At 48.8% G+C, this 23563-nt stretch overlaps 7 protein-coding genes across 7 annotated transcripts; 3 read left to right on the top strand and 4 right to left on the bottom strand.

The window, feature by feature from the left end:
- Positions 1–981: 981 nt before the first annotated feature.
- On the top strand, positions 982–2166 carry LTR84_010664 (uncharacterized protein; the record flags this gene model as incomplete). The annotated part of the gene is made up of 1 exon (XM_064854199.1): positions 982–2166. One exon carries the CDS (start codon positions 982–984, stop codon positions 2164–2166), a length of 1185 nt encoding a protein of 394 aa, XP_064700198.1.
- Positions 2167–2742: 576 nt separating this feature from the next.
- LTR84_010663 (uncharacterized protein) lies at positions 2743–4647 on the bottom strand (the record flags this gene model as incomplete). The annotated part of the gene is made up of 1 exon (XM_064854198.1): positions 2743–4647. One exon carries the CDS (start codon positions 4645–4647, stop codon positions 2743–2745), a length of 1905 nt encoding a protein of 634 aa, XP_064700197.1.
- A 4725-nt stretch (positions 4648–9372) lies between these two features.
- On the bottom strand, positions 9373–10340 carry LTR84_010662 (uncharacterized protein; the record flags this gene model as incomplete). The annotated part of the gene is made up of 3 exons (XM_064854197.1): positions 9373–9913; positions 9969–10058; positions 10108–10340. 3 exons carry the CDS (start codon positions 10338–10340, stop codon positions 9373–9375), a joined length of 864 nt encoding a protein of 287 aa, XP_064700196.1.
- A 2938-nt stretch (positions 10341–13278) lies between these two features.
- Positions 13279–15380, bottom strand: LTR84_010661 (uncharacterized protein; the record flags this gene model as incomplete). The annotated part of the gene is made up of 2 exons (XM_064854196.1): positions 13279–15210; positions 15267–15380. The coding sequence occupies 2 exons, from the start codon at positions 15378–15380 to the stop codon at positions 13279–13281; spliced, it is 2046 nt and encodes a 681-aa protein (XP_064700195.1).
- A 784-nt stretch (positions 15381–16164) lies between these two features.
- LTR84_010660 (uncharacterized protein) lies at positions 16165–16591 on the top strand (the record flags this gene model as incomplete). Its single annotated transcript, XM_064854195.1, has 3 exons — positions 16165–16188; positions 16273–16456; positions 16527–16591. 3 exons carry the CDS (start codon positions 16165–16167, stop codon positions 16589–16591), a joined length of 273 nt encoding a protein of 90 aa, XP_064700194.1.
- Positions 16592–19746: 3155 nt separating this feature from the next.
- Positions 19747–20565, top strand: LTR84_010659 (uncharacterized protein; the record flags this gene model as incomplete). Its single annotated transcript, XM_064854194.1, has 1 exon — positions 19747–20565. The coding sequence occupies one exon, from the start codon at positions 19747–19749 to the stop codon at positions 20563–20565; it is 819 nt and encodes a 272-aa protein (XP_064700193.1).
- Positions 20566–21625: 1060 nt separating this feature from the next.
- Positions 21626–23107, bottom strand: LTR84_010658 (uncharacterized protein; the record flags this gene model as incomplete). The annotated part of the gene is made up of 1 exon (XM_064854193.1): positions 21626–23107. One exon carries the CDS (start codon positions 23105–23107, stop codon positions 21626–21628), a length of 1482 nt encoding a protein of 493 aa, XP_064700192.1.
- Between the last annotated feature and the right edge of the window lie 456 nt (positions 23108–23563).

Here is a 23563-nt window from a genome sequence, read left to right as displayed (position 1 = left end):
TTGTCTCCCGAGGGGAGAATACAACCCCATCAAGGAACCCACTGTCAAAGCAGGGCCAGTTCACGGAAGATCATTGCGGCATTTCGAACATTGTACCAAGGTGAATAGAACTCGAACTCCCCATAGTTCTCACCGGATCTGCGGCAGAGTTCGAGGTAGTAGTGGGCACCGAAATATGACCGTGATGATGATATGACGTCAGCATCACATCACACACCCGGGGAAGAGGCTGAAGACGATGCTGCTTTAAACGAATCCAGTCACGTGATCTCCCAGCAGCCAAATTTGTCATGCTGCCTGAGTTTTGCCTGTTGGAGTGGCCAGGCTGATTCCTTCCCCGGACCCAGCTAAGCTTTCACCAATCCATTTCAGGTCTAGCGTCAAGCGCGGTCCATCTGATGACTACAAACAACGCAATTCCACCACTCACCCAATTTCTCTTTCGTAAAACCTGTCTGAATTGCGACTTCTCCTTCAAAGATGGCCTGCTTTGTTCGTCCTCTTTCAGTTACACAAGACTCGTGCCCTGGAACCTCGCCTGTGGAGTTGAATCTCGTCTGCCGCTTTTACTCCCTTATTTTCTACCATAATATCTCCTCACAGCGGAGATGCTTCAATCCTCGACATTCTCATTACGCATTCATCTGCCATGTAGAGCTGGCCTTGCGTGTCCCCTCAAATCCCTCTGTCTCATTCCCCTGGTACCGTGTCGACCTGTAAGTTATTTCATGAGCTCCGTCGGCGCTCAGGGGCCCTGCTGCTGTCATTTTTCCTTCCTAATCAATCCCTATTTTCCGTTCTCTCGCCGCTCAGAATTGTCAGCCTTCATGGTCAATCTATTCTGCCGCCCGTTCCGCGTAGTTGAGAAGTTTACTATGTCAAATCTTCGACGACGTGTATAACAAAGAACATTGTACGGCTATTTTTCTTCTTCTCCCTCCGAGTCATCGAAATCTTTTTTTAGTCCTGCAAGCAGCAACCATGTCACAGCCACAGATCAAACTCGAGGCCATGCCTAAGCCTCAGCCTCGTGAGCCCGTCAAGCCCAAACCGCCATTCGACATCGACAACTACCTCAACCCTTATATTCCCAGATCACCATTATACCTCCTTCCAACGTCAGTCTCATACTTTTTCGGTCACAGGCTACCAAGGACATCCTCACGGCGTCCTCCAGTCGTACACCGCTATCACAACACCATAGTCTACTTGTCCATATTCATTGGTACATTTTGTGGCCTTGCAATTATTGAAAATACTTTTCTCGCCCTCCCACCTCTTTCCGGCCATGCCGTACCAATAATCATTGCTTCTTTTGGTGCCGCTGCCATTCTGGAATACAACACCATAGAATCCCCACTCGCCCAGCCTCGAAATCTCGTCTTCGGACACTTTTTCTCCGCCGTGATTGCCGTCGCGATCACTAAATTATTCGAACACCTTCCACAGGAACGATTTGAGGAGCTACGATGGCTAGTGGGCGCCATCTGCGTGGCAGTTGCCAGTATTGTCATGAGTTTGACTAAAACAGTCCATCCTCCTGCCGGCGCCACTGCTTTATTGGCATCGACGAGCGTTGAGATCCAGATCCTTGGCTGGTGGCTGTTACCTCTCGTACTACTGGCGGCAATGCTCATGATGACAAGTGCGATGCTTCTCAACAACCTCGCCGGTAGGCGTTATCCGGTCTACTGGTGGACGCCTGTAGACTTAAAAGCGCTGAAGGAAGAGCGACGTAAAGAAAAAGGGGACAAGAAGCAAGAACTAGACGTCGAGAAAGCATCCAATCCATCAGCCACGACGGCGACCCCGGAATCAATCAAGGAAGAGAACATATCCGACGAAGAGACGGAAACCGGTTCGAACGTGGGAGATCTCCGCAAGTCGGCGTCCATAGATCCCGACCGCATTGGCCGAACGGTATCATACAGTTCAGCCTCAAGGACACCTCATCCCAACCGATCACAGTCCAGAAGGACCTCGAAACCGGAACACGATCGACCCACCAAAGATAGCCTCAAGGAAGACAATGAAGAAGATGAGAAAGGCGACAGAATCGTCATCACGAGAAATCAAATCGTCGTGCCTGAGTGGCTCCAGCTGAATGATTGGGAAGACGAAGTTCTCAGGATCCTCATGGAGAGGCTGAGAGACTCCGATGCATGAAGGCTCAGAAATATTGCCTTTTTCTAGCGTCTGCCACGTCGGGCGTGTTTCTCCGTATTTGCATTGCAGGGGCGCTCTGGGGTCATTCGCCACAATTCTTCTAGTGGTCTCGTCGTCGGTCTCCCACTTTTGACAGAAGGAATACCATGTTGCATTTACAAAGCGAGCGAGTACGATTACGATGCAAAGAACTTTTATTAGACGCGATATGCAGGATACATACATGGCATGATGCGAATACATACATTCATGACCCACAAATTGACATTTTGAACGCCCTTGGATTCATCCAGTTTTCCTAAAGGGAATTATTCTAGGTTGAAACCGAGAACCCTGTGCGATGCACATGGCAGCCCCCCGTACGCTTACAAAATTGAATATGGAGATGAAAAGCCGATTCACAACATAAGGCGAGTTGGTCATATATATGATCGATTCGCCAAAGCAACGTCATTCTGCGCGTTCTGCTACTTTACCCATGGGTTGAACCATCGTATTTTGATCTACATCATTCATAGCACGATACTAATGATTTCCGGGCTTGCTCCTCGTCCTTCCACGACCACCGACTAAAGTCTAAGCTTGCTGCTGGTTTTCGCTCTCCAAGCGGTCCTTGGCGCCAAAAAGATCCTTGGCGACCATAGCCCGACAAATGGGATGATAGAAGTCCTTGTTCTTCTCGAACGTCTCGACGGCCAAGTCAATGTCCATCTTGATGAGGCCGCGGAACAGCGGACGGACGAACTTCATGCGTCCGACCTGGCCCAGCAAGATCGTCACGAAGTTCTTGATGCTGAAGTCGCCGCTCGCCATCGCGATCTGGTAGTACCGGCTGCTGACCTCGACGTTGCGCGTTTCCTTCAGATTATAGATGTAGCCCATATAGTTCACGTGCGGCATGGGTAGCGTCTCTTTGAATTGTAGAATGCGCTCGAGGAACACGACTACTTGGTTCGCCGACCAGCCTTCGATGTCCTGTGAAGCCGGTCGGAATCCTTGGGCCGGGTCCGTGATGAATTTCTCCCATTGGTCGGCGAGTTTATTGGCTGCGTCGGCGAGTGTGGTGTCGAAGTCTGGCTTTTGTGGGTAACCTGGCTTGTAGAACCACGTGTCCCAGTCGATTTCTGCCAGCTTGGCCGAGACAGCCTTGTCATCAGCGAAGAAATCCAATAGCGTCGCTTTGAAGTCGTAGCTGTCGAGTGATTTTCCACGCCACTTCTCGAAATAGTGAGGGACAAATTTGTCGAATTCTTTCTGCGTGATGAGCTTCTCGATGTAGTACAAAAAGTTGAAGCCTTTCTCGTACGGGATGCTCGAGAAGGCATCGTCAGGATCCTTGCCCTTGAGATCGATGACCAGTTTTGTAAACTCGTGTTCAGTTCCAAATTGCTCAATGCTGTCGCTCATGGCCTTCCAACCAATGATGGCAGAGAAATCTCGCCATTGATTGCCTCCATGAACTTTGGCCTGAATGCGGCGTTCCAAGTACGTCGTCCAACCTTCATTAAGCCAGAAATGCTCCCATGATGCGTTGGAAACAAGATTTCCAGACCATGAGTGGCTAAGCTCATGTGCAATCACGTCGACGTTCTGTCGATCACCTGAGACGACAGTTGGGGTCGCAAATGTGTAGACGGGATTCTCCATTCCGCCATAGGGGAAGGATGGTGGGAGTACCAGTACATTGTACTCGCCCCACGCGTAAGGATAAACCAAAGATTCGGCAGCTTGCAAAAACTTTTCCGTATCTTCCTCAAACTCCCACTTACAGTCCTTCAACTCATCTGGGCCAGTTGCCACGAAGCTCCGGGGACCGATTTGAGCAGTCGCAATATCGCCAGCAGCCAGGGCAAATAGATAGGCTGGAATGGGAACTTTCTGATGAAATTTGAAGACTTGGGACGATCCGTTCGTCGACGGTGATGTTGGGTTGTCTTTGGCAGCAATACCAGAGGCAACAACTGGAAGAGGTGAGGTGATATGAAAATCAAAGGTTGCTTTCACGTCTGGAGTATCCTGGCAAGGGAAGACCGAGCGAGCGTGAATGGCCTGACATTGAGAAAACATGTAAGGATGCTTCTTGTTCGAGGTCTGTTCCGGTGTCAACCATTGAAGAGCTGTACAAGCCGGTGTGGTTTCGACATGAATTTGAACATCTATTGTTTTCTCCAAGGATGGCTTGTGGTCGAGTTTGATCTTCAATGCGCTGCCGTAAGGCTCAAAGCGTTGAAGCAATTCCCATTTCGCAGGTTTGCCCTCTACTTTGACGTCGTGAATGAGCAAGTGGCTGGTGTCCAAAATAACTTCGTCACTCTGACCATCGGTGATTGCTTTCAGGGTATGAACGACGTTCCCTGTCAATTTCTTCTGATCGAAGAGGATATCCAGAGTCGTAGCTGTGTGCAATGTACGCCAATTGTTGTAGTTCGCCAGAGTGTTGGGATCACGGGGAGAATTGATGATGGTATTAGTAGTTGCCATTTTTCGAAGTTGCACGGACAAGCACTGCTGTAAAAGCTTGGGTTTTGAAGCTATCAGAGAGACTTGATATGGGAGTCCACTCGAAGCCGAAGTCAGACCTTTCCACAAAGTCGCTTTGAGCATGAGTTTCCCTCACCTGTGACTCTGAACTGAACCTCTTTCGGCTTGGTGGAGTTTGAGATCGTGGTTACCAAGATCGGGAAGCTTGGTCAGGCTGTAGCTATCATTAATACGTGTCGATGACAAATAGTAACGCTTCTAAGCTGAGTTCTCAGCCTGCTACGACGACTACAATCACCGCTGAGAGCCACCCTTTGAAGGAAGGAGGTGCGCGGTAGTCGTATCTCAGTTGGTTGAAATGTCTTGGCGTTCGGGTCAATGTTTCTCCACCACCCGTAAGAAAACAACATCATTTTCGATTTCTTAAAGATCTCACAGCATGATACACGCGATAGTCGCCTTCAGATGTTGGATGGTCGACGGTCACCAGCCGAGCTATAGACTAGCAATTGCGACACATTTTCGAGTCGTGTATAATTTCTTGGCTATGACCCTGGAAAGCTTCTGAGAAAGATGGACCCTCATGAAGTCGACTTCCGAGTCAAGGATGTTTCAGTAGGCATGTGAGATCATCTGCCAGCATCAAAACAAGGAAGTGGTGCTCGGTTATCAGTTCGAATGTGCTCGATTGAGCAGTAAAGATTTCTTGTAAATACACCTACTTCTTGCAGGGATCTCGTCCTGGCAGAGTACCTTCAGCACATCCAATGACCATGGAAATCAGTGAGTTATTGAGGTTGACCAACCGGTCTTCGATCATATCGCACATTGAAAACAAATCTTCCTCAATGTTCGACTCTTTACCCGCGGATTGGGTTGTTTGATGCCAGAACTACCCATGTATCAGAATGATTAGTGAGAAAACTGACCTTGTGCATGTGTTCGCGCCTTATTTAACTATGGGTCCGTGTTTACGTTTGTCCTACCCGCAGAAACGGATACTTAAAAAGTACCCAAAAAACAACGCAAGTATCAAAGGACAAAAACACACCACAGTTGGAAGTGAAAAGCCATTTTCAAGACTTGATACTGACGAAGAGTTATACTCCGGGACTTTTCTTGATTCTCAAACGATTCCTGGCAAAGGATGGAGCGGCCCATTAACCATGAACTTTAGTGCGCTGACCGCCAAGCTATCTGCACCAGATCAAGAAGCGGATGTCTCCTTTCGCGGTCGAGGAAATTGTTAAGAGAAATTTCGGATTCCAAATATAGGTGCGTTTGACCGTGAGTATGCGACTTAGGGGCGGATGGCACCTACTCGCTTAGCATAAAGGGCGCCTATAGAGGACTGCACTGAGACTGCACAGCTTATCGACTACGACATGGTACTGGTTATTCGACGTCCCCTAAAAGTTCAACTTCAATGTGAGTATGAGATCGTGGCCAGAACGCTGATTAACTTTTGCAATGATGGAGAAATCAGAAGATAAATAACGGTAATCAAGCACTCTTTCGAGCTTCATAAGCCGCGATATTTCATTTTGAAACAAGCATCATATCAATTTTTCAGTGAGGGTCATCAGACAACACTTACGACGGGCGAGCACCTCAAAGATAACCATGCTTATGGAAATAACTCTCGAATTTTGAGGATCGATCAAAGAGTGGTCGACAATGAACGAGCAATGCGATATTCAACACCTTTTATGTAGTCCATATCTCAAATCTACGGTTCCTCGTGCTACTATCATTATGCTCATCGTGTCTCTACTGAAGATCAGTTCCACGTGAAACGAGAAAAGGATTTCACAATGCAGCGCCTATCCTAGACCCACGTCCAGCTGTCGCAAGGTTGCGAGCGCTAGCAGATATGACCCACCCGCTAGAGGATCTAATTACTAAGTAATAGAAAACTTCGGCGAATGCTTGGTATTGCCCAAGGAGCCTCGCACTTAGGCTTCCCCATCCTGGCATGGCAAAGAGCCAGCCACGATGGGATTATTCAAAAATGACCCATCGCCACTACTAGTACGGTACCCGTGGGCGGTGGATTGGGAGTCATTCTGAGTCCTCATAACTAATACATCACTAGAACAGCGACACTTTTTTTCCTCTGACTCATAGATTGATCTCTATCGGCTCCTCGTGTGACTTGACAGTTATCATTTCAAGCGAGCCGTATGCTGTTTGTAAATATGTTAAGTAATGAGGATTAACAGCACGCCTTGCAAGCTGAAGATTCGCCCAGAAATTAACATTGGGGGAGAACGAAATGCATCCACTTTTGTGGACCACAAGCATGGTTTGCCTAATATGGAGGAAGGATCAGTCACTCTATCTACTCAGCGGTGGTAAGTTTCGAATTTTTGGTACTGTAAGGTCGCTTGGGCCCAACCCCGAGTACTTCCAATGATGAATTTGAGTGATAGAAAAGTGCCAATGGTGATCCACAACGCACATTGCTGTGCTGTCCTGCTGCTCTTTTTCATTTTCATCCAAGACATCATCCATCCTTTCCCAAATCTCCTTGCTACCATTAGCGACGACCTGGATGTGATTGAGAAAGTAGCCGACGTGATGGGCGAAAGAATGGACAATGGTGTGCGCGCAAAATGCCAAATATTCAAGCCGCGCCACCTTCCAATCATATCACGAGGAAAATCAGACATCAGTCGATAGAGGAATAAAAGATGGTAGATAACTCGAGGGAACGGGCGTATAATACACTGGTGCAGGGCTGATTGCTGTGACAAGGCACTTGCCTTTGGCACAGGAAATCGAGAAACACATTTGGTTCAGCTTGCCTTTTTGATCATGATCCTTCGTGATAGTTACAGTTTTAAGGTACCTACCATGCATGTTCTTTTTTTCTCGAAATCTTTCATCGCCACGACGAGAGAGTTGTCTGTGGTGGTACGTTCGTCCTGTATATGACATGGGAGTGGCGTGCAAGCCACTTCAACCAAAGAAACAGAGGATTCCTCCATCGAGCGTGGTAGAAGCCAAGAGTCATTGATTGTATGAAGCAGGAGCACGCCTGGTATAAAGCGGGCTCCCCTACCTATCTTCCATGCAAATCTCGAGCCGACCAATCTCTGGTTGTCTCAATAAACCTACTCGCCGTTTTGTGCCGCCAATTGTGCAATGCCGTCATGCAATGGCAATCATGAAAACCCCACGAAGGAGCGCACGACATATGTGCGGAAGGCTGAAGATCAGAATTAGAGGAAGCAGTATGTGGCCACTCATTCCAGCTTCAAACTTGGTGAGAGGACAATGGCTCAGGACGGCACCCTCAGTGCCATTGCCATTTTCATTGGGAATCAGGGGAACAGAGGCTTGAGTCAGGTGGAAGTGATGATCGTCTAGCTATTGTTTGCGTGCACATGATGTATATACGAGATATTGAATTATCACAGAACAAGAGGAAAGCGGTGCAAGGAATGTGATAGACCTACACGGTATGATCATGTGATTGCGTCGAAGCTTTTATCCGCGCCCAGCAACCTCTACTGAAATCCTTGCCCAGGGGTGAACATCCGAAAGCCCGAAGAAATATCAGCTTCACCAAAAATTTTCAGAACACCTGCTAACACCGGGGATAAGTTATAACCCCTGACCTATGCAAGGAGGTACATTTGCACATCTGGTGGCGTGCTTGTCTCAATGAAAAACAGCAGGCAGAGAAATTACGGGACCCCTTGATAAAAAAGAGCGTCGTTCATGTTTGTGCACCGCAAGCCGACTAGTTAGTTTCCACCCAAAACCATGTCTTCGGACGAGAGGAAATTGGGGAGACATCACTCCATGCCTCCAGACCTCCATGCCCTAGCCAATGGAGGTCAACCCGCAAAACAGGCAAAGCACCGTGACCCCGTCTCTGTTCCCATGGGGGTGGATCCATCATTCTTGTTGCTGTTATTTGTTTGGTTTCGATTTTCAAAGTCCTCCGTGCTCCGTGGTAGACTTCCGGGCGTGGGGTGGGCGCTGATAGGAGAAAGGAACAATGGTTCGTTCCTCTTCTGCACGCCGTGCGACTGTAGTCATGAGGGCCCATCGACTTTGTCAACCCGATCTCAGGAGACTCGGAGGTTGTGCAACATGGGACCACATGCACTCGCGAAAGGGCTAGAATGCGAACTTCAACTCCAGTTCCCGAGACTTTTTCCTTCACCGCTTCCATCTAACCTGTCAGAGCTGCAGCCTTGCATGTCGTTGAATGCCAACAGTTTCTCGTTGATGGCTGTTCCTGACCTCGCAAGTACAGCGTGTGAAGTAGTGCGACGTGTTGTTATGGCTTGGTATTCAAGTATCACGAGGCTGAGCGATGCTACACGACTGCAGACCGAGTGACATTGAACTCAATTCTGGGTAACTAAAACGCACATATACATTGTGAGGCAATTAAAACGCACATTTACATTGTGAGGTAATTAAAACGCACAAATACATTGTGCAGGAGCTATCAGAGTCAAAGAGTATGGCCAGCCAACGCTGTCACATTCGTTGTACCAACACCGCATTCTGCGGGCCTCAATATGCTGTGCTCTTCGTAGACGTGAAAGATTTTTCTGTGCCTTCCCATCACAATCCCATTTTCCCATCCTTTTACCAATGACCTGGAAGAAATTGATTTGTGTCGCTCTTGGCTGACATACAGCTTGACATGAAATCAACCACGACAATTCATCTTGCTTTCGACCTGCTTCGCTGGCATGGCGTCTACTCGCCCTTGGCTCGCTCACTGGCTCCCTTGATGAATCGGCTCAAGTCACCGACTGGTAGATTGAGAGGGAAGTCGACAGCCGCGAGCAGTTGTACAAAGAATAGATACCATCCCAGTAAACAAGTGACGAATGTGAGACCTCCCGCAGCGTGTTGGAGGGTGAGATTGGGATCCGAGTTTCCGATGGAGAAAAAGAAGCCAGCTAGACAGCCGAATGCACCGACTAGTGTTGCGAAGATCAAGAAGAAGATAATGTTGGTTCGGAGTGACACAACCATGTAGACGAAGCATAGAACTCCCATATAAACGTGGAAGAATGCAAATGTCGAGGCAAAGACTGGGTCGCTTGAAGCCGTTGCTGGGGTGTCTGGAGCATAGGCAATTGACGCGTTGAAGTAAGGAGTCAGAGTGGCTCCAAAAGAAAGCCAGAAGGCACCAAAAGAACCGAAAACCACGAAGGGGAATGTGTTGCCCAAAATAAACTCCAAGACCGCACCCAAGGTCATCAGGAGACCACCGAAGAAGTAATAGACGCCGCTGAGGAAAACAAGAATTAGAAGATCTCTCAAGCACAAGTTCATGGATAACTTACACTTCAGCGGACCCTAAGCCGCCAGAGCCTTGCCAGCCCAGTAGAACGTTCGACAGAGGAGTAAGGGAAAGTAGAAAGCCGACCAAAGCACTAGGACGCATTAGAAGGCAGACACACGTACAGTGTTCGGGAAACATACAGAGGTGTTGGGTTACCAACAGTTGATCGAATATTGTTCGATACCTGATTCTTGGGAGAGAGGTAGATCTTTTCAAAGAGCTCAGGAGTGATGGAAATGCTTCCTGCCGTCCGAAGTCTCCTCAAGGCAGTGTCTTCGTCATGGTGATCATGGTGAAGGTCATATTTGGTATTGCCATTGACAGAATCACTGCCGGCATGATCTTTCTCAACGTCGGGATGGTGGTGCGACATATTGGTATGGTGTAGGATGAGAGGTTCTGAAGGAACAGGTATGCGAGATATTTGAGGTGTAATGTTGAAAATGTATCCAAAATGAAGCGAGGAAGAGGGCGTTTTTGAAGGACTATACCACCAGAACAGCAACACAACAACAACATTCCACCAGGGCCTTACGGAACCCATACATAATATACCTACTCCGATAGTGTGGTGCTGTCTTGGTCTGTGACGCGAACCAAGATGAAATGGAGTGATTCTCCTCTCGGTGGAGTGGAGAGCCCCTAACCCGCTCAGCCGAGTGTCCACCATGAATTGGTCTTGAAGTCTGGGTGGAACCAGCAAGCGTAGAGTCTAACTGAATGAGATCTTGAGCGAAATTTGGAATGACGATTGGCAAGCCGGCAGGGCAAGGATGCAGGCTAGAAAAGCGGCCAGTGGAAAGCAGGCATCGACACAGTCGATGTGCAGAAGCTCGAACAAGTAAAGCCTCTTGAAAGGGATGTATTTTGTGGAGCTCAACTTGACCAATTGATCAATGGAACCAGTGGCTCAAGCTCCAAGCTAGAAAGGGAACTAAATCCATATATCCTTGCTGCGGGGAAAGCTGGGGAAGGGATGCTCGCAAATGACGAGATGATTCTCTTAATGGCGATTGACGCTGATCATGAGGATGAACGGAAACCTCAGAGGCATGCAATCGTGACATGTTTGGACGTTGTGAGTTAGGAAATTTTGACATCTCGAAGCCAAATTTCGAGGTCAATACAGTCGAGTAAAGCAGACACTTGCGAGCCTCTGGGGGGTTTCCTTTCCCCCTAGCTATGCAGGCCCTGTTACTATCCATCGTTTCTCCAAAGTACACTTGAGTTTCGTTTCAATGGTGAGTCAGTCATTGACGACGAGCACCTTGTGCATCCGTCTCGAAAGAGCTATATTTGCGGGGTTACTCTAGGGGTGACTTCGTCTGGGTGCCAGTAGATTCGGTCTCGGGGCTTGAAGTTCTGTTGATCGACAAGGTTCATCACCAGTTAGAGTGAGCAATTAATTGAGTCCCATATTAACCGCGTCGAATTATGGCCTGGAATATGTGGAAAATCCATGGCTTTACCATGCACTGTCAATGTGCATGCTGAGACAGCTGCTTTAGGGCATGGGTGTTGTTCGAATGGCCGGGTTTTGTCCGTCAAGACATCAAGATAATTGGCGACTACGTGACTTTTGAGAGGGGTCTAAGGATCGGCATCGGGTCTTGTGAAGTCGGGATAGGTAGTAGTGAGATCGACCACCAGTCTCAATCGGCCCGTGATAATGCTCATTGCGATCGAACAGGTTGGACAACAATGATCAGTAGCGGTCACAGTCTAGTCCCAAGTGAGTGACAGATCATGGCCTGTGGACACAATGTGGTCGCTGCCATCGAGTCAGCCGTGGTGGTTGTAAATTTAGCGCAGCACAATAATAGCGAAGTATGTTAGTGATGCTCGTAACACGTTTACGGAAATAGATGCTGGCTCAAGGAATGGCTGGTGGGCATCACAAAGAGTAACAATTCAATATTGGAGTCTGTTCGTGGGCCGTCATTGCTGTGGCTTGCATATCTGTGCTTCGATGCACTGAACAGAGGCCTTCCGAGCGATTGGTTGACAATCAGTGAGTGTCCAGGTGTGTTTGGTCGACTGAAGCACCCCGTAAAGATACAATAGGCGCTTCCGCGAGATCCGACTTAGAGGTTGTCTTTTGCTGTATGCGTGGATGGCAAGTAGTACCATCATACTATGCCGTGCTCAACTCACTGGTTGGGGCGATGAATTTTTTTGGTCCAACAAGTGCCGGAGATGTTATTCGCACTTGCGGGTAACAATTAGCCCCAGGCCTTAGCCCCTCCAGGCTAGTAGCTCCCCAATAGTCCGTAGGCGTCAAAGGTACTCCGTAGATTGGGCCCTGGGCTCACTAAGCCCGAGGGCCCCATCTGAATCCGCCGGAATAGGCACTCCGGGCAGAAGGCACCCGGACCTATGCTCATCATCCGTTGGCCCAGTAGCCCTGCCGCCTCAGCGCCACGAGTCGACAACAATGGCGGGCCCCCGGCTCTCCAGAGAAAACACACCTGAGTCCTGGAGAAGTTGTGGTTCACCATGAACAGTTTGAAGTGTGTTAACAGTGGATATAAGAACTATATGGGGTATATTTGCACATGAGAACGAATGATCTTGCTGGTTGTTTCCACCGTCCTCTTCAAACCAATTTTCCAGCCTTTCAGACGTTTTGGCACTATATTTGATCGCTTGGTGCGGGTGGCACCGACTAGTCGCACGCCGGACAAATATCAAAGTTGGACGACCGCATCAGATTCCCGTCCAAACAAGGTCACGTGAATCATGAGGTGAGGACCTCGTATTAGGACGTATGAAGAATTTCCCCAGCCTGCTATCCATCTGCCTTCCTGGAAGTGAGACAGCGATGGGGAGCCCCTCACATGCAAACGTGGACTGAAGGGAAGGCTGCTCGACTCGGGCCAATAATTTAATGCTCGATATCGCCACCATGTGAACCACCTTTTCGCTACCTACGAGTACTGTTGACGTCTGAGCACGAGTATCTCAAGCATACTACTTTAGTGGACTCACGTTGCAAGGAAGGACTTCATCGTCAAGTGCTGTGTGCAATTGATATTGTGGTCGTGAATGACTTGGCAACACCGACAGTGTTGCTGGACGTTCGGTCGACCCAATAACGCCTAGGTTATCAATCTTCATCACACCTGCTACGCGAGGGGGTATCATAGTACAATTTCTGCAAGCACCAATGCCACAACTTCGGTCGGAATCACCGTAATCCGCTCAATCCAAGATGCCGTTGGTTCGCTCCTCGACGATAATGGTCTTCAGCCCGTCTTGTCGCTTGAAACAGTAAACAAACCCACGATAATCGATACATGTCCCGCTGGGGATCATTTCGCTCCGGCACCTTCCAATCTGGTCACCAGCCGCTTCATTCCCTTCCAGTCTTCTTCGTTAATCTCGGTATTTCCGCCCTGCAGACCTTTGCCCACATCAAAGACGGTTACTACCCCATCGAGGCCTCCAACCGCAATTTGACTTCCACGCTTCTCCTCCCATGCAAGTTTGTTCAGTCCTTTGAAAGGTACAATACCACTCTTACCTCGAGTCGGGCTGGCTTTGGTGATGGGCACTTCGAGGTCGTAGCTCAAGTCGAAGACTTCAAGATCACCAGAACCTGTGACACACGCAAACACGGATGGCTTGTATGGGGCCCACTTGGTGTCATATACTAGATCCTCACGTGCGATATCAAGAATAGGTCGGACTACGGGATCTTTGTCTGCCACTGTTGCAACAGAACTTGCGGCAGGCTTGACCCGCCAGAGCTTGATACTCCAATCGGAGCTTGAACTGAGCAGGAGATCACCTAGATCCAGGGGCCCGCGTGTTGGGTGAAATTGAGAACTCATGACTGGTGCTTTATGGCCGCGGTAAGCCACACGATTGTCCACTCCAGCTTGAGCGCCCGCTCGATCGTAGCGGTGGCATGGATAAATTGACCCTTCCTCAGTACCGACAACGAAGAAGGTTGGGTCAGATGCTGGGAAGCTCATACTCGTCGGTGCAAGATCGTCAGTCCGGGCTGGAGGTGGAGTATTGAGAACCAGGTATTCTTGTGCTTGGGTTAACATATCGACAGACCATGAGCAAACGACGCCATCCATGGACGCGGTCAGAATATTATGAGCATTGGGGGTCCCCACCACATTTATACTGTAGACAGGATGAGTGTGTCCGAGATGTGAGCCTGATTGGGGGGTTTTCTGGACTGGTTGACCTGTTCTACCAGAAGATCTTGTATCCCAGAGGCATATCTGGCCAGAATAACAACCCCCAATGACGAGATTGGGGTGGAATGGTGAAAAGCGGGCTGAGAGCACATCTGACGAAGCTGTAAAATGGTATTCTGGACTGGACGGGGCGTGAGTATTCCACAGAAGAACCAGGCCTGCAGGTTCATGGGGGGCGGACGGGTTCTTGGTGTAGGAGGATAAGAGGAGTTCGTTGAAATGTGGTGAGAATTGTATGTCTGAGACGATTCGTCTTCGCGAATGTCGGTCGGAAAATAATTGAAATGATTCACGTAAGGAATGGGACTTTTTGCTCGATCGTGCATAATTCATATCGTCATCGCTATCATCCAGGGTGGACGTTCGGGTATAATCAGTCAACAGATCATATTCGTCGTCCAAATCCAAGGCTCGCTCAATGACTTTGGAAGATCGCTCGACGAATGAAACAAATTCAGAGGAGGCAACAACCGCGTTCAACTCGGTATTGGTCAAGGTTCGAAGGGGGAAGCGTTGATGAGACGATGCGGATGAAAATGGTGCAGGCTCTCTGTTGAGTGTGTCCCTCACCTCTTCCTCGATCTCCTTTCGCAGGCTCAATCTTATCTCTTCGTCTCTTTCTTGCTCCCGCCTACTGAGTCGCTTTTTAGAGCGCACCGGTTGTTCATCATCAGAATTGCTCTGTGATTGCGGAGTGTCGTCTAGGTATGCCTCGGTCTGTACACCTTTATTGTAGGTAATATATTCGCGTTTAGCAACCACGGGTTCCGTCGTAGAGGAAGGTTGCTCATAGAGTGGGGGTGCAGATGGAGCCGAGTCAGTCTGTGTGGACATGGATTGCATCAACACTCGAGGTGAGGGTTCGAGGTCGGACTGGGGAGTGATCTGGCCGGTGCCTTGTAGAGAGTTGGGCCGACTTGCTCTTCTCTTGTCAGAGGCTGTTGAATCTCGTTGTCGCCCGAATATCTCAGATAATATATTGTTGACCTCATTTTTACGCTCCTCCGCGGTCCTGCTTGGGGAGGGTGCCTGCGAGTAGATATGATCAGCGCTGGTTTACTGCCATGCTATCTTAGTAGACCTACCTCCCCGATGCTGTGGCGTCCAGAGGTATATTGCTCCTCGCGTAATGCTCGTTGCCGCTTGAGTTCGGCGAGACGCGCCTTTTTGGCAAGGAGTTCATCTTTGTGGGAGGACATGGTGAGAGAGTCGACGAGAAGGGGGAGGGGGAGGAAAGTGAGGTCCAGGGAGGATTGGGTGAAGTCGCAGGAGGATGTGGTTCTAGAAACTTATTAGCGATGTATGTATGGATAGTGTAATGACAATTCGACCTCCCCGCTCCTATGTTGATGCTGAAGGGCGGATAGTGGAATTGAGATTGTAATAGTAAGTGTAATGACTAGTATATAGCAAGCGGAAATTCTCAGGTATCTATCTAGGTAGGTACTATACCTAGCAATGTGTCGTTCACCGTGTCTATAAAAGGATTGATAGTGTAACAGCAGTCTGTCGCCCGCCGTATCTATGAAATAGAAGGATTGGTAGTAAATGGAATGGACAGTTTATTGGCCATGGGATACGTAGGATGCTACTGTGGCCAGTCTAAATGGCCGTCTGTCGTCCGCGGAGTGTACTACTACCAAGGTTCGCAATGGAGGTTGTCGCCCGCCGTATCTCTGAAAGCGGCCACATACCTGAGTACTTATTTTGGCTGTGGAATGCCGCTGCTATATCAGATTGGAGACTTGGTCACGTGACAAGATCCCGTGGGTTTTTTGTTGGAGCTTCAACTTTCTTCGGGATCAATTGGGATCAGTTCGACGTGAGTTCAAGCTACCACGAATCCACGACACCACCTTCTCGATAATATCAACCAGCTCGGGGCGCCGTCAACCCTTGAGTGAAGAGTGCGCGATCAATTGCAGCAGACAAAGACCTAAAAACCGCCAGTCCACTACCAGTCGCTCCCCCTTCCAATTCACCATGTCAACCTCACAAGGAGTCAATGTATGTCGATTTACACATCTGCTTTGGCGAGAGAACGACTCGCAGGGTGCAGTTTTGTCATGGAAAAGCTCTAACAAGCTCTAGGTGCTCCGATATTCGGCTCTTTTTGCTGGCTTATTCTACGGTTTCTCCCATCAAAGAACAATCAGCGCAAACACCGCAGCCGCACATGCTCAGGCCGAATACCAACACAAGATCGATTTAATACAGAAAGCAAAGGTCGAATGGGCTAAGAAGACTATGCCTTCCTCATCGAAGACGGACGATGGTATGTGCTTCCCGTGATGCTGTAACTGCCTCTACTTTACAGGCCGGTACTGACTTTAGTCTCTTTACAGTTGATCTTAACGATAAGAACTTCGACCTAGATGCATATTTGACAAAATTGGCGGCAGAAAACTAAAGATTGAGGACGAATGTTTAGGTTAATCAATGTTAAGATGGCATTCCGAGTTCCAGGAGTGACAGAGGGGACACATTAGACATGGCGCTTTTGTCGAACTGGCCATTGTTATACGGGCTTCAACGAATGACGCCGCGCCCATGGACGAGCGCAAAAACAACCGAAATCATCAAACAACTTGTACATACATGTCTGCCGCAGTTCCTGGTCTGTAAAAACATCGAGTACGCTTTTCGCTGGAATTTCAGGACTTCTTGACCCCGGTTCCATGAGATTGACCACCAGTGGCAGCTCTACCTTTCATGCAGAGACTTGGGTCTAGGTCTCGCATCTTTTCTCATTGATTCAATATGGATCCACCTTTCATAGTGCTTTCCCCTTGCAGTGACTAACTTGACGGCTTCTTTGGGGTTGGGCACTTGGTGACCTTCTGATTATGGCTTACTTTCCAGACATACTGATCGAAATTGCCGACCTCGGTGCTCTCTGGTTTCTCGATGGCTCTCCTTTCCACGTTGTTACTCCTCATCATTCTTCCTCTTTCAAATCCTATTTGGTTGGCTAATTTTCTGATCTTGAAAGAGAATTGAAGGGAGGTGTGCTTTTCCCGGACACGGATTTGTAAGAACCAATGAATATCCACTTCGTGGCATGGCTCTCGTTGAGGCTATCGATGCTCTATTTGTCAGGTAAGATGGGAGTCCACTGATCGAAGTCACGATTAGAAACCGAAGGGATTGCTTTAGCCTGCAAGGAGAAGTTTTCGATAGAGACCAGGCGGACACCTTGGACATGACTTATATGGGAAAGGCATGATCTTCAGAGAAACAAGACAACGAGAAGCCTTTTCCACATCAAGCCATTTGTTTGCAGGAGATCGAGGCCAAGCAGAAACGTTCGATTGTGGAGGTGTTATTCAGACGAATAAAATGAAGTACAAGAGCTAATGCCAATGAATCGGAGAGTCGATGCCAATCAGCCATGGAAGCAGTGGCCATGCCAGCGGGCCTGCTGGTAGTCGCAGTGCAAGCCTTCATCTCCGCGGAGAAAAGTCAACCCGAGCCTTTCTTGCAACACATTGGAACCTGCTGTACTCTCCTTTACGATTTCCCAGCGTACGCCTGGCTAGTTGCGGGCCCGCACGACGCCAGCTATCCATACATCATGACCAAAGCCCGCTGCGGACTTAATTTCGGGGTGGACGCCGTCGAATGGTGCGTCAGGACTCAGGAGAAGGTGAGAGAGACCCTCCTGTTCATCGACGTCGCTGTTGGGATTCTTTGGCTCACGGCGGATGCGTCGTGCTTTGGGCTCTTGAATGAGAAAGGAAAAGCCAATATCGCGGCCCAAGGTCTTGGTATCCGCATACTGGTTTGGCCCCTTATCCTTCTCTGTCCCAGAGGCTGCAAGCAACAACCAAAGGATCCTTCATGATCGTCACGCTATAAATGGTAGCAACGGTCCAGCATCGTCCCAGTTTTCTCGGGACAATCGGCAGCATCGAGAGACACGGCACATACTAATAGACATTAATAGAATTATCCTCGCGACAATCAGCGGCACCGAGAGACATGGCATATACGTGACAATCAGCGGCACCGAGAGACACGATATATACTAAAAGACATTAAGAGAATCATCCTCGCGACAATCTGTGGCACTGAGAGACACGGCACATACGCGAAACCAGCGGCACCGAGAGACATAGCATATACGCGACAATCAGCGGCACCGAGAGACATAGCATATGCGTGACAATTAGCGGCACCGAGAGACACGGCACATGCTGGAATTTATCGAGAGAGTCATCTGAAAATAACGGCCTGCGCCCTGACACCTTCTATCACTCAAGTCACCCAAAGTAGGCAACATTTACTCATCACTTCTCCTTCGAGTTTCCATCAAGCCCTTTCGACGCCAGCAGGCACGATTTCAACACGACAATCAAGCACGCTTGCCTCTAACGGCTGATTTGATGAGAAACAAGAAGATAAAGAATAAGTATTAAGCCCCGCCAACCATTCCGCATGGATAATCTACCGCTTCTACCTCCTCACATATTGATGACTTCGAAATATCTCAAGAAGCACCACAAGAAACACAAAACGTTATGAGCTAGCCTGCTAAGTCTGCTTCTACTCTGAGACAAAGAGAAGAGTCAACATCAATAATCTCGAAGTCGAGTCTGGCCATGATCTTTCGTAGCAGTGTCCAAGCTACATTCAACCAATCACAAGCCCCGCAAGAACAGCAAATAATGAATTAAACAATCAGAGTGCCCAAAAATAAGTACGCAACGTACCAGGTCAATCCTACGGTGCATGGACAATCAAGCGGTTATAAATCGACAGCTTCTTCCCGACTATGCCTTATGAAGAGGGCATCGAAACAATCGTGATTCAAGACAGCAAGACGTACCATCGAATAGCACAATATTAACCGTGTTCAATTCCTCACCTCAGCTAGAGACGATCCTACATTGACACAACCAACTCGACCACAATCCACTGTTTCGCTACCCGTATAGCCGCCGGGTGACACAGGAACCTAACAGTAGCGGTTCCAGCCCTGGATGGAAACATAATCCTAGCTAACACAAATAATCAGCTGACGAGCCTAAGCATGTCACCCGGCAATGGACTACGAACGAAGCCATATCAGCAACAGAGGCTACTCACCGAAAGACAAGAGTTAAATTCCTGAGGGGGAAATCAACACCCAAGCATAACCCCCAGACGTAGCCATTGAATCTTGTAATTTCCAAATCTCAGACAGTAGTGCCACTAAAATTCCGAGAGTACATATCATGGACCACTCCCAGGATTCTGTGGAAGAGTAAGGCAAACTCACCCGCAGTGGGGTTGATATAAGTCAATACTCAAACAGAGAACATATACCAGGTTTTTTTGTCAAACGTTGGCCCCGAATATCCTCCATCAAGGATATTTGATGGGCAACCGGGGACGATAGGCTTGGCACCCGTTGACTACATTATCCGGGATCAACTAACAGCTTCACAACGTCTTAGGATTTTCACAATTCGACACGAAGATTTAGCGAGCTAGCGGCCGCCATTCACAAGTACTCCCGTACCAGGTATATCACGGCATCCGTCCTCCGACCCTAACAGCCGTGTCGTTTCCCATCTATCTAAGATGTCAACACCGCCTACCCTTCCCAATACACTCAACAACTATTCACTTCAAATAGTCCTGGAATCCTTGACACCAGCATCGTTTGCTTCTTTCGGAAGCGCCATCTCACCCCCATTTGTCTCAAATTTAAATACACCACCCTCCACCGTCCCAACCACTCGCCATGCACCACAACAGCCCGCCGCGGTATTCGCCAACCAACAATCAGCACTGAAAACATCTCCTATCTCGGTGTTCGAAAACAACTACCCAAATGCGCCGACTGCGGTGGCCAAGCCGCAGATGAGCATGTTCTCGTGTTTCCCACGAAATCTGAGCGTGATCGGCATCGAGAAGGAAGCTGGATCTCTTGAAGCCAAGGCCAAATTCAAAGTCAACATCCTCGAACGCCACCCTTACACGACCCAGACGTTCTCTCCGCTTGGTCTTCCCGCAAATGCCGAGGATGGAAGTCGAGCGAAGACGTTCTTCCTCGTGATCGTCGCGCCTTCTCTGCATGGTACCACCACGACTGCTTCAGGATCTACCCAAATCACAAATCCACCAGATCTGAATCGACTCCGCGGATTCATTGCTCGAGGCGACCAGGCCGTTACATACGGCGCGGGGACCTGGCATGCGCCAATGGTCGTACTGGGCGAACGCCGAGTGGATTTCTTGGTCACGCAATTCGTGAATGGCATCGCGGACGATGATTGCCAGGAAGTGCTCCTGGGAGAGAACAATCACGTCTATGTCGCTTTGGATGGTTTGGGCTTGAATTTCAATTCGAGCACGAGAGAAGATCTGAGATCGAGACATACAGACTCGAAGTTATGAATTAGGACGGGCGGACTCCGCAATCATATCAGCTTCCACCATAGACTACTTTTGGGGACAAACACTGTCGTTTCGACCTTTGTGTTTCATTGGACGTATTCGGCCTCGAAGCTATGAGTTAGGACGGGCGGACTCCGCAATCATATCAGCTTCCACCATAGACCACTTTTGGGGACAACACTGTCGTTTCGACCTTTGTGTTTCATTGACTTGTTCAGCCTCGACCTTCGCAAGACCTAGACCGTTGCGATTGTTGAGCCTGACCATCATAATCAATTGATTGTCCTTGGACTTTACGATTGATCGTCCTCGACCTCCATAATTGATTATCCTCGACCGTTGCAATCAATTGTCCTCGATCGTCCCCATTGATCGTCCCCATTGATCGTCCCTGACCTCCGCATTTGATTGGATTTGCGTGGATAATACCTTCGCAATTGATTGGATTTGTGTGGACAATACCTTCGCAATTGGTTGGATTTGTGTGGACAATGCCGTCACAATTGATTGAATTTGTTTGGACAATACCTCCGCAACTGATTGTATGCATGTAGTTCTTCGGACACTTGTTTTGCCATTCCTTGGCCTCATATGGGGTGCATGTTCGAAGGGGATTGGACGAGCTTGTTCTACATTGGTATAGCCCTGGACTGGTATGGTGAGAAGATTGCTGACCGAGGGGGGTAAATGATGCTGGTGTCAATGGTTCCAGCGGTATCTGAAGTAAACAGTTGTTAGTTGTATTAGGAAGGGTAGGTAGTGTGCACAGTTTTGACAGCGTATTGGTCATTTCCTTGATTGCTAACTAAGCTAGCTGGTTGCTGAATTGCAACAACTAATAGAGGCTGGAGGACGATGAAACTCAGCAGGCGCCAAGGCCATCGTCCCTGATTGTTCTAAAAGATACAGAAAATTTGCCTGATTGTCCACAAACTCGTGCAGAAAACCCCGCCATCACCCTCGATTGATCGATTGTCCACAAAACATGGTTTCCGCCGTGACTTTCGGTAGCATTGTCTCTGCTCTCTCACAGGCCTATGTTCTTATGACTCGTCTTCCTTCATGCGTCACCGTTCCCATTGACTCCAGCAGAGCCATCGTCTTTGCGAGTACCATTGTGTTGTTGACCTTTCTCCTCGGCGATTCGTGCCTCTTCACGCTTCTTCTTCTCGTCCGATTCCTGTTTGGCTGCAGCTACTGCGGCTTCAATGTCTGCTTCGAGTGCACCTTGTGTCCAGGTCACAGTACCACCATCAACGTTCATCTTGAACAGATCTAGAATTGATGGGGGCACCCCAACGTCCGTGACACTAACGAAGGCCTGGCGTCGACTTTCAATCAACGTCTTTTGGATTTCGAATGTTGATTGCCAGAGTTTGAAGAGTGTATCTTGAAGAATTTTGATTGGGGATAGAACGTTCGTGAATTTAGCCCTACCAAGCTTCTTGATGGTCTCTTCATTGTCCGTGACTTGAGCTTTGAACATTACCATAACTTGAGAGATAGTTGCCATTTGTCGAGCAGGGTCATAAGTGTATGGAACGGCCAAGGTGTTCTTGAAATCACAATCATTGTTTTCAATCAGACGCCACAGTGCACCGAGGTCCATTGTCTTCGCGATGTCGGATGCGCCCCGCCATGGGTGTCCTTTGCCTTTGGTATCGTCGCAGATGAAGTTGATGAGGTCGGATTCAGTGATGTGGTCTGGAAGCTCATGGGTCCATTGAATACGATCAGCTAAGGTATCTAGGTCCCCTGCAAGAGGAACGTTCGATTTGAATCTCTGTTGATCGCGCTCGGCAGGTTCAAACTTCTGGAAATCGCCTGTAAAGTCACGCAGGATGAATTCGATGGTTCCGTGAGTGGTGACCCTTCCAAGGACAATTCTTCTGATTGAGGTGTCTGGCTTCCAGAGTCCGAGTAGTGCTTCATTGCCACCTGGTTCTTGCGGAGCGAATGCATGTTCTTGACCGAGCTTTTTCCAGCGTTGTCCCAGAGACGATAAACCGCCGACCATTGCTGGCCTACCTCCACTTCCAAAGTCTTCTTCGACAGTGGACGATGCACGGCCGATGGTTACTATCTTTGCTTTACCATCACTGTCTCGCTTGGTTGGAAGTTGAGTCACATTGTCCTTGTCTGAATCGTCGCTGTCGGTGGTAGCTTGATCGTCTTCGTCGCTGCTCAGTTCGAGTCTAGTCACGGGGAACTTAGGCTTGGACCATCCACCGGTTTTGGGTTTAGGCAATGCATGCTTGGGCTTCTTGGCCGATGAGGATGCTGTAGAGCTGATTGTCGAAGACGTTGCAGGCTTGGAGGTCGGGGTGGTTGATTGTCTGTTCTGGACCGAGCTACCCGGGACGAAGCCAATAGGGAAGCTGAGTCCTTTCTGAATGCGAGTGGTGTTCTTTGACTTGAAGTCGGTAGGCCAGTTGGCCTCCAGCAGCTCCCAATCTCGCGGCAATCCGGATTGGCCCTTGTTCAATGCTCTCCGAATTCGACGATTGGTGCCGACTTGATCGAGGTGCGCCTCCGCAGGCATGATTGACTGCTCGGTGCTTTTCTTGATTGTTTGATTCTTCGATAGGGATTCGTGAATATTGGAGAGGAAGGGAGGAAGGGAGCAAGTTTGAAGTTTGGAAGAGTTGCTGGGAGTTCGGAAGGTGGGAGGAATGAGAAAAGGTGTAAGATGAGTGGTTGCCTACAGTGTGAAGTGAAATGAACGAGATATGATGAAGTGAGGTTTACTTACCCGATTGAGATGCCTTTTCTCACTTACACTTCACTGAAGATATCACTTCCTTTGGAAGTTTTCAGGTTGGCTGATTGTTCGCGGGCCTTCGAATATCTTCGTCACCTACACCCTCTAGAAGTCCGGGTTACCTGATTGTTCGCGAGCCTCAGAACGTCTTCATCACCTACCCCGTTTAGAAGTTTTCAGATTACTTGATTGTTCGCGAGCCTCAGAACGTCCTCTTGCCTTACCCCTTTAAAAGTT

The sequence above is a fragment of the Exophiala bonariae genome (assembly GCF_035927105.1).
Source record: "Exophiala bonariae strain CCFEE 5792 chromosome Unknown scaffold_47, whole genome shotgun sequence".
Lineage (NCBI taxonomy): Eukaryota > Fungi > Ascomycota > Eurotiomycetes > Chaetothyriales > Herpotrichiellaceae > Exophiala > Exophiala bonariae.
This window is presented reverse-complemented; position numbering and strand designations above follow the sequence as displayed.